Consider the following 10,340-nt stretch of genomic DNA (forward strand, 5'->3'; position numbering starts at 1 on the left):
TTCTGACCAATCAAATGCGCTCTAGTGGCTGACATGCCCTGCCCCCTTCTTCTCATTGGCTGTTCATTTGATCCACTTGAGCTCAAACACTCTCATTGGCAAAGCTGTGAGACTGTTTTTTTTTTTAAGGGGAGGAGCTACTCTATGCCCCACCCTCTCCATGTTTTAGTGGAGATTACGTCAAACATTTAATAAAAAAATGTGCATTTCAAAGCATTTCACGGGAACTATTCTATTTCTGATCATCAAAAAATAGCATTTAATTAAGTTTAATTACATGATAAAAACGTATAGTGTTTTGAAACTGTGCTACAGTAAAGTGTGTTGTACACTTAATTAATGAATGCTCCACCACTCTGTAATATTAACTATAATGAACTGATAAACACTGTACTATACTTTAGTTTTTACTACAGTAAACTGTGGTGTAGTGTAGTATAATATACACTAGAGTTTATCTAAACTACAGTATTGGCTCATTTGATTATATTGCTGTAGTTTTGTTACCATAGCAACTGTAGAATCACAACAACAGATTGATTGTATTTGTTTTGTTACCATAGTAACCATGGAATGACCGCAACAAATGAATTTTTATAGTTGCTGAGTTACCATAGCAACTGTACAATCGCCACAACATATTAATTGCTATAGTTGTTGTGTTACCATAGCAACTGTAGAATCACCGCAACAGATTAAATACTGTAAAATGTAGTATTGCCTTAGTAACTATGGAATGACCAAAACAGATTAATTTCTATAGTTGTTGTGTTACCATAGCAACTGTAGAATCACCACAACAGATTGTATACTACTACAGTATGGCTCCAAAACATTACAGTATTGGGTATATTACTATATTACTATGGTATATTTTTATGTTGGTTAATACTGTACAGTAATTTAAAGCTTCACCAAACAGTACAAACTTGAATACAATTTGAAGACATTTTAGATTTTTGGGAGATAATTTTAATTTAAAGAGTGCTAATTTCTGCTACTTTTTTTGGTTTATGATTTCAGTCTATTTTTTGTATTACTATATATTACTATCACACCTAAATAAAGTTGCAACATCTATATTCACTTATATGGTGGGGAAAAAAACTAAATAAAGTTGTAATAACTATATATTTACTAATATGCTGGAAAGAAACTGCAGATTATTTTCAGTCGCACAAGTTATTTTTGTAGCTTTTCTGCATTTCCCCGCTTACATTTTTGTTGAAATGCTCTCTGCTGAGTTTAGTGTGCAGAGAAGGCATTTAGAAATCGTATTTGCTTTTCACAAAAATGCTTCTGTCAGATTTTGCTTCATCTTGCATTTGTATTGTGTGTGTGGATTGATGTCGCCCTCTTGTGGTGAAAGTGGCTCCCACAGCAAGATTGTCCATTCATTCATGCAAAACCGGTGTCGATTTGTTTAAACATGTCAGATTGTCCTACCTCCCATGTAAAAAGTAGGCAACTCATTTGGATGACACAATGTATGTACCCATCAGATTTGGCTATCAGTGTATGTTAACGTGGAGTAATGTGATATGAAGCTGTAATATAGCTTTCCTACCTAATTCATAACCCCAACCACAGAACCATTCCAATAGTGTTGAAGCATCATCTGATGGGAACGAAAGAATGTCAGGACACCGGAGCAGTTTAAATCAAACATGATACTCACAAACCATCACAAAGCTGACAAATATCAGCAAAACATGCATAGTATTAAAAACAAAGGTTTTTTTAAAAAAATCTTCTATGTTAAATACTTTAATTTCAATTAATTTATTTCACAACAAGAAGAAACAAGACAAAATCTCTTCTTGATTTAAGAATGTTAGACTAGAAACAAGACCAACAATACAAATTCATTCATTCATTTTCAGCTTAGTCCCTTTATTAATCCGGGTTCGCCACAGGGGAATGAACCGCCAACAAACTCTTATTTGTAAAGTAGAAAAAGCATCTGAAGGGCAGTTTGCTATTTTCTCATTACACTCTCTGCTGATGCAGGTTATCTTTGGCTACTGATGCAGTTTTATTTGATTCTTAATTTCCCTTACATGCATGTTAATGAAATCATATTGTGTTTAACAACAGTTGTTTGTCAGTTTATGCACTTTAAAAAGTGTTTAATTTATTTTTTATTAAAAAAAATGTGATACGTGATTTTTTTTATTTGCTTGTGTTGTGCTCTTGGGGTGGTTCGGTGGCACAGTGGTTAGCACTGTCACCTCACAGCACTGGTTCAAGCCTTTGTTGGGTCAGTTGGCGTTTCTGTGTGGAGTTTGCATGTTCTCCCAGTGTTGACGTGGGTTTCCTCAAGGTGCTCCGGTTTCCCCCACAGTCATCACCACCTGACACTAGATAGCGCTTCATGAACTTGCAGTTCATGATTATAAAGGTTTAACGACAGTCTTATGAACACAGTTCAAATAGAGTCTTAACAATGCTATCGTAACGTTTGTTCCGCATTCATACCAAAGTGTTTTTTTGAGCAGACTGAACGTGCAAAATCACCACCTGACACTAGATGGTGCTTAATGAACTAGCAAGTCATGATTATAAAGGCTTAACGACAGCCTTACGAGCACTTCAAATACAATGCTATCGTAACGTTTTTCCGCATTCATACCAAAGCGATTTTTTGAGCAGACTGAACGTGCAAAATCACCACCTGACACTAGATAGTGCTTTATGAACTTGCAAGTCATGATTATAAAGGCTTAATGACAGTCGTATGAACCCTTGAAGTGCAGTGTTGCATAACGTTTTTCTGCATTCACACCAAGGCGATTTTGTGAGCAGACTGAACATGCAAAATCAACACCTGACACTAGATAGTGCTATATGAACTTGTAAGTCATGATTATAAAGGTTTAACGACAGTCTTATGAACACCCCTTTAAATACAGTCTTAACAATGCTATCATAATGTTTTTTTTTTCACATTCATACCAAAGCAATTTTTTGAGCAGACTGAATGCGGAAAATCACCACCTGACACTAGATGGTGCTTCATGAACTTGCAAATCATGATTATAAAGGCTTAATGACAGCCTTATGAACCCCTTGAAGTGCAGTGTTATCATAACGTTTTTTCGCATTCATGCCAAAGCGTTTTTTTGAGCAGACTGAATGCGCAAAACCAACACCTGACACGACATAGTGCTTAATGAACTTGCAGGTCATGATTATAAAGGTTTAACGACAGTCTTATGAACACCCCTTCAAATACAGTCTTAACGTTTCCTGCATTCATACCAAAGCGATTCTTTGCAAGTAGGTATCGCTGGAGCCCGGAGACCTCCAAGTGGGAGGGACTTAAGCCACAAGTAGGTTGGGTTTAAGTGGTGTAGGTGGAGAGTAGACATTAATAAAACACATCAGGTTACTGTGAGGTTGGGTTTAGGGTTAGGTGTAGACATTCATAAAGCACAATATTGAACTCTAAATACGACTAAATAAATAAAATAAAAACCACACCAGGTTTGCACAGCCCACTTGGAGCTCGAAGACTAACCCACTTGGAGCTGGCTCCAACCTCCGTTTATACCCTTTGAGCAGACTGAACGCGCAATATCACCACCTGACACTAGATGGCATTTAATGTACTTGCAAGTCATGATCATAAAGGTTTAATGACAGTCTTATGAACACCCCTTGAAGGGAAGTGTTACTGTAGCGTTACTCCGCAGTGCTCTTGACTCTGGCTCTGGTTTTGGAGCGCGTGTTGACCTCTGAAGTGCTCTGTGTTTGGGACGCAGCCGAATGCAGCTCATACAGAGGATCATGCGAATCCTCCTCCTCCTCCTTCTTCACACACTGATGTGCGTCCCGCTGGTGTTTGCGGCAGTGTTTCTCGAAGGTGGACATTTTCACAAACGTCTGGTTGCACACTTTGCAGTGGAAGAGCTGCTGTCCGTTGAGTAAGTGCGGGTGTGAGGATTGAGTGAAGGCCACGGAGCAAACGCTGCAGCACAGAGGCGCTTCTGTTAATGCAGACTGGTGGCTCTTCTCATGGTGTTTCAGTATGGAGAGAGACCTGCAGAGAGAGTATTATACTGTCATAATAACATTTGTTCTCTTTCGGTAAGTTTTTAGGAATTACACAGTCTTTTTTATTATTTCAAACAACTAAAATGTCAATAAAAGTCACTTTTCAGTGTAGAGTTGAATTCTCAACTTCAGAAGTGGACAGAGCAGAGATCAACATCCCATAATGCAGTTCACCACCGCAAATAAACACGCTAAATGCGAAAAATGTTCAGATAATGTTTACAATGTGGTTAAACTCTGCAGTGATTTAAATCTCATGTGTTCTGAACTGCGGTGTCTGGTCAATTCTGCCATAATACAGAGTCACACATTATGAATTTGATGCGGAAACAGTAATATACCAAAGCAGACTGAACGCGCAAAATCACCACCTGACACTAGATAGTGCTTAATGAACTTGCAAGTCATGATTATAAAGGTTTAATGACAGTCTTATGAACACTCCAAATACAGTCTTAATGTTTCCTGCATTTGTACCAAATAAATTTTTTGAGCAGACTGAATGCGCAAAACCACCACCTGACACCAGATGGCATTTCTTGAACTTGAAAGTCATGATTATAAAGGTTTAATGACAGTCTTATGAACACTCCTTCAAGTATATTGCTATTATATTTTTTTATTTCCACATTCATACCAATGAATAGCAATTTTTTGAGCAAACTGAATGTGCAAAATCACCACCTGACATGATGGTGCTTAATGAACCTGCAAATCATGATTATAAAGGTTTAATTACAGTCTTATGAACACCCCTTGAAGTGCAGTGTTACATAATGTTTTTCGAATTCATGCCAAAACGATTTTGACCAGACTGAACGTGCAAAATCACCCCCTGACACTAGATGGTGCTTTATGAACTTGCAAGTCATGATTATAAAGGCTTAATGACAGTCTTATGAACCCCTTGAAGTGCAGTGTTGCCTAACGTTTTTCTCCATTCCCGCCAAGGCGATTTTGTGAGCAGACTGAACGTGCAAAATCACCACCTGATACTAGATAGTGCTTCATGAACTTGCAAGTCATGATTATAAAGGTTTAACGACAGCCTTGTGAACACCCTTGGAAGTGCAGTGTTACGTAAGGTTTTTTTCGAATTCACGCCAAAGCGATTTTTTGACCAGACTGAACATGCTAAATCACCACATGACACTAGATGGTGCTTTCTAAACTTGCAAGTCATGATTATAAAGGCTCAATGACAGTCTTATGAACCCCTTGAAGTGTAGTGTTGCATAATGTTTTTCCGCATTCACACCAAGGCGATTTTGTGAGCAGACTGAACACGCAAAATCACCACCCGACACTAGATAGCGCTTCATAAACGTGTAAGTCATGATTATAAAGGTTTAACGACAGCCTTGTGAACACCCCTTCAAAAACAGTCTTAACAATGCTATCACAACGTTTTTTTCCGCATTCATACCAAAGCAATTTTTTTGAGCAGACTGAACGTGCAAAATCACCCCCTGACACTAGATGGTGCTTTCTGAACTTGCAAGTCATGATTATAAAGGCTCAATGACAGTCTTATGAACCCCTTGAAGTGTAATGTTGCATAACGTTTTTCCGCATTCACACCAAGGCGATTTTGTGAGCAGACTGAACACGCAAAGTCACCACCCGACACTAGATAGCGCTTCATAAACGTGCAAGTCATGATTATGAAGGTTTAACGACAGCCTTATGAACACCCCTTTAAAAACAGTCTTAACAATGCTATCACAACGTTTTTTTCCGCATTCATACCAAAGCAATTTTTTGACCAGACTGAATGCGCAAAATCACCACCTGACACTAGATGGTGCTTAATGAACTTGCAAGTCATGATTATAAAGGTTTAATGACAGCCTTACGAACACTCCAAATACAATGCTATCATAACGTTTTTTTCCGCATTCATACCAAAGCGATTTTTTGAGCATATTGAACGTGCAAAATCACCACCTGACACTAGATGGTGCTTTATGAACTTGCAAGTCATGATTATAAAGGCTTTATGACAGTCTTATGAACACCCCTTCAAATACAGTCTTAACAATGCTATAATAACATTTTTTTCCGCATTCATGCCAAATCGATTTTTTTGAGCAGACTAAATGCGCAAAATCACCACCTGACACTAGATGGTGCTTAATGAACATGCAAGTCTTGATTATAAAGGTTTAACGACAGCCTTACGAACACTCCGAATACAATGCCTTTGTAACGTTTTTTTCCGCATTCATACCAAAGCGAGTTTTTGAGCATATTGAACGCGCAAAATCACCCCCTGACACTAGATGGTGCTTTATGAACTTGCAAGTCATGATTATAAAGGCTTAATGACAGTCTTATGAACCCCTTGAAGTGCAGTGTTGCATAACGTTTTTCCGCATTCACACCAAGGCGATTTTGTGAGCAGACTGAACACGCAGTCACCACCCGACACTAGATAGTGCTTCATAAACGTGTAAGTCATGATTATAAAGGTTTAACGACAGCCTTACGAACACTCCTTCAAATACAGTCTTAACAATGCTATCACAACGTTTTTTTCCGCATTCATACCAAAGCAATTTTTTGAGCAGACTAAATGCGCAAAATCACCACCTGACACTAGATATATATAGTGCAGTTGTACCTGAAGCCCTTGTGGCAGGTGGAGCACACGTGTTTGCCCTCGCCCAGCTCCAGCGCCTGGTGATTCAGCAGATGAGCTGACGTGCGGAATGCTTTTCCACATTTATCACACTTAAAGGGCCGTTCCCCGGTGTGCAGACGCAGGTGAATGATGAGTCCGGCTTTCTGTGTGAACGCTCGGTCACACAGTGTGCACTGGAAGGGCTTCTCACCTGTGGGACAAATAACAGCTTATATTGTTGATCCTGTTTCTGGTCCAAATATCTGAACATCCTTAAATCAAGAAGCATTTTAGAGACAGGCAAAAAATATTGTCTTGTTTTCAGAAATAATACATACATATATGTACACAGGTGTTGGACAATGAAACTGGAACACTGGCCAATTTAGTGTTGGTAATGTTTAGTTGTAGGTCTGATAGATAAATGTGACCTTCCTGAAATTCATTCTTCCTAAGCTCGGAGTAGAGCCGCTGCTCCTCCACATCCAGAGAAGTCAGCTGAGGTGGCTTGACGCCTACCTAGGGAGGTGTTCCTGGCATGTCCCACCAGGACAGGCCTCAGGGAAGACCCAGGACACGCTGGAGGGACTATGTCTCTAGGCTGGCCTGGGAACGCCTCGGGATCCCCCCGGAGGAAGTCTCTTGGAGAAGGGAAGTCTGGAGTTTTCTCCTAAGACTGCTGCCCCCGTGACCCGACCCCGGATAAGCAGATGAAAATGACATGACATGAAACCCAATATGTTTTGCTTGTCTAATAAATGGCTCTTGATTTTAGCCTTTTTAGATATTTAGACTAGAAAGAAGACCAAACTCTGAGTAAGAAAAGCATTCACTGCAGTGTTCCTGACCTGTGTGGAGCCTGCTGTGGGTCTTCAGGTGTGACGCGCGGCCGAAGCACTTGTTGCAGTCGGGGCATTTGAAGGGTTTCTCCCCCGTGTGGATGGTCTTGTGGCGCATCAGCTGCGACGACTGCATGAACATCTTGGAGCAGACGCTGCACTTGTACTTGCGCTCTCCGGAGTGCGAGCGCAGATGGAGAGCCAGGTGAGAGGACGAGATGAAAGTTTTGGAGCAGAGCCGGCAGGTGTGGGGCTTCTCTCCAGCATGGCTGCGTTTGTGGAGCACCAGAGAGCGAGGCTTGGAGGAGTGGGACATGATGGAGGACTGAGGAAACCATCACACCTGATGATGGCGACAACAAACATTGAGTTAAAGGGGATCTGTTATGCATTTATACTACCCATTTTACCTGTACCAAATGTGTTTGGGCTGTGGGGGAAACCGGAGCACCCGGTGGAAACCCACACGAACTATACTAACCATATACTTTACTATTATGAGTTTTAAACCCAGAAGTGTCCGGTGTGAAATTGCCTGTGAAACAGGGCTTGTGTTCTTTTTTTCTTGGTAAGGAAAGTATATTTTATTTTTACTTTAGTAAGAACCTAAAATCTCCTCATGATGGGATTCTTTTAATGATGCATTTGTAGATATTTCTTTGGTTTGCTGTAATTTCCACAGTCTAACAAAAACGACTGAGCCCAGAGTTAAACTTGAATTTTTTTGGTTTGTCTGGAACATAATCTTGTTTTAAAAAGTAATGTTAAAATTAAAACAAGCTACATAAACTCATGCCAAAAAGAAAAACAAGATTAATTTGTTACACCACTGGAAGATTATAGTTTATTCACTTTATTTTGGCTTATTTAAAAAAAAGAAAAAAGACAACAGTTTTGTCTTTTTAAAAAAATAAAAAAAGAAAAGAAAATGCTACTTTATTTAAGAATTTTTAGATATTTAGACTTTCCTTTAAACCAGCCTAAGCTGATTGACTGGTTTGAGCTGGTGGTTTTAGAGGGGTTTTGGCCATTTCCAGGCTGGTTTCCAGCCATTTACAGTCTGGTCTTAGCTGGTCAGGCTGGAAAATGACCAGCTAAAACCAGCGTGCCCAGCCTGGTTTAAGATGGACATAGCTGGTTTTGGCTGGTCATCTCTCAGCCTGACCAGCTAAGAAATGGCCAAAACTCCACTAAAACCAGGCTGGCCGAACAGCTAAAACCAGATAACCAGCCTAGGCTGGTTTAATCAGTGTTTTTAGTATGGTAGAAACCAGACAAAACAATTTTATTTGCAGTGTAAATGCAGAACACACATCTAAAAGGAGAGAATGTGTGAATCTCCATTCATTTCAATGTCTGCTTTGGTTAAAGCTATTTGTGTGCTGAAGTGTGGGAATAATAACACTTTATAATGGTATACAAATGTATGTGTGTGTGTGTATATATATATATATATATATATATATATATATATATATATATATATATATATATATATATATATATAAAAGCATATATACTGCATGTTTTTGAATACAAATCTTCAGCAAACGCAGAAAAAGATCATTAATTTAAGACAGAACTGTGTTGTTCAGGCCAGTTGTTTTTTATTTTATTTATTTTTTTATTTTGCAAATCTCCTTCTCGAAAACAGACATCATCATATGCAAACAAAAGCATTGATTACAGCGTATCCAGGCGTCTCTGTTTGGCTACTAAAGTGTACTTGTCAAGGGAGAATTACACAGTATAAATCATTTCCTAAGATGTCCGTGCTGTTTGTGATTGTGCAACATTACATCAACGAATGCAAAAGCGCAAACTCACCCCTTTAACCATCACGGAGAGAGAAACCATCAAATATGCACTGAGGATTTCCTGAAGATCACTTAAGCGTAACACTGCTGACGCCAATGAACTGAGCGCACATGAATGCAGAACAGCCAGTCAGCATTGTAATGTTAGTGAAAACCGCTCGACCTGACAGCGGTGTTATGGCAGTTACATCGCATTTAACATCACTGTAAACAAAGGGAAATCAGTGCCTCTCTCCTGGAAGCGGACAGCAGCATGGATGCTGCCGTGCTATCAAAATAAAAGTAGCCCACAATTAAAAATTTATTTTTTTGCTGTTAGATAATCCTTTATAAACTATAATAAAAATATAAATAATATTAAATGTAGGATAGGTAGAGTAGGTTTTATATTCGAACTTTTTCCTTAACATTTCAGAAAAGTAATAGTAAATCATATTAGCATTAGCCAAAAACTAAAGTGCAGCATTATTTACGGTAAGTTAATCAGTGCTAATGTTGTTTTGAAGTACATGCTAATGTTTTAGGTCATACATGCGATTTTGTTTTGTTTTTTACAGTCTTTCAGATCTATTCAAAGTAAACAAGAGACCATGTCACAGGTTGTCAGTGATCGAATGTGCGAATATAAAACTTTACCTCATGTTTCACCTACAGTTATTTTCAGTGTTAATTTGTGTCTACCTTTAGTTTTTTTTCTGTTAAATGTTGTATAGGTTGTGTACTGTCCCATTCTTTATGTGTACCCCCTTTCTAACTATATTAAAAAGTACTGATATAGGAAGTAGCCTGATGCCTCATGCAGCTGAATTAAGCGCCTCAAGACCATCCATACCCGGGAGAAACCTTCACGCTCCCGCCTCCCAATAAGTTTTCCTTTCTTTGCAGTCACTCGTTTGGTTTAATTGAATCACTTTTATTGAAACTTAGTCATTCTGTGCACTCTAAGTAGAAGAGGAGTGTAGGTTTTGTTTTTGCAGAACAGGCTCTTTCTGGAGAACTGAAACT

General features: G+C 38.9%; 1 protein-coding gene across 2 annotated transcripts; it reads right to left on the minus strand.

Moving 5' to 3' along the window:
* Positions 1–1,766: 1,766 nt before the first annotated feature.
* On the minus strand, positions 1,767–9,547 carry LOC100537317 (uncharacterized). Of its 2 annotated transcripts, XR_012385080.1 has the most exons (5): positions 9,346–9,547; positions 7,528–7,861; positions 6,680–6,890; positions 2,828–4,042; positions 1,767–2,674 (listed from the first exon to the last, which is right to left on the minus strand). XR_012385080.1 is itself a non-coding variant. In XM_003199165.7 (4 exons), the coding sequence occupies exons 2-4, from the start codon at positions 7,832–7,834 to the stop codon at positions 3,685–3,687; spliced, it is 876 nt and encodes a 291-aa protein (XP_003199213.3). In that variant the 5' UTR covers positions 7,835–7,861; positions 9,346–9,547; the 3' UTR covers positions 1,767–3,684. The 2 variants fall into 2 exon arrangements, 1 of the variants encoding a protein (XP_003199213.3); XM_003199165.7 differs by having other exon boundaries at positions 1,767–4,042.
* Between the last annotated feature and the right edge of the window lie 793 nt (positions 9,548–10,340).

The sequence above is a fragment of the Danio rerio genome, chromosome 9 (assembly GCF_049306965.1).
Source record: "Danio rerio strain Tuebingen ecotype United States chromosome 9, GRCz12tu, whole genome shotgun sequence".
NCBI classification, from domain to species: Eukaryota; Metazoa; Chordata; class Actinopteri; order Cypriniformes; family Danionidae; genus Danio; species Danio rerio.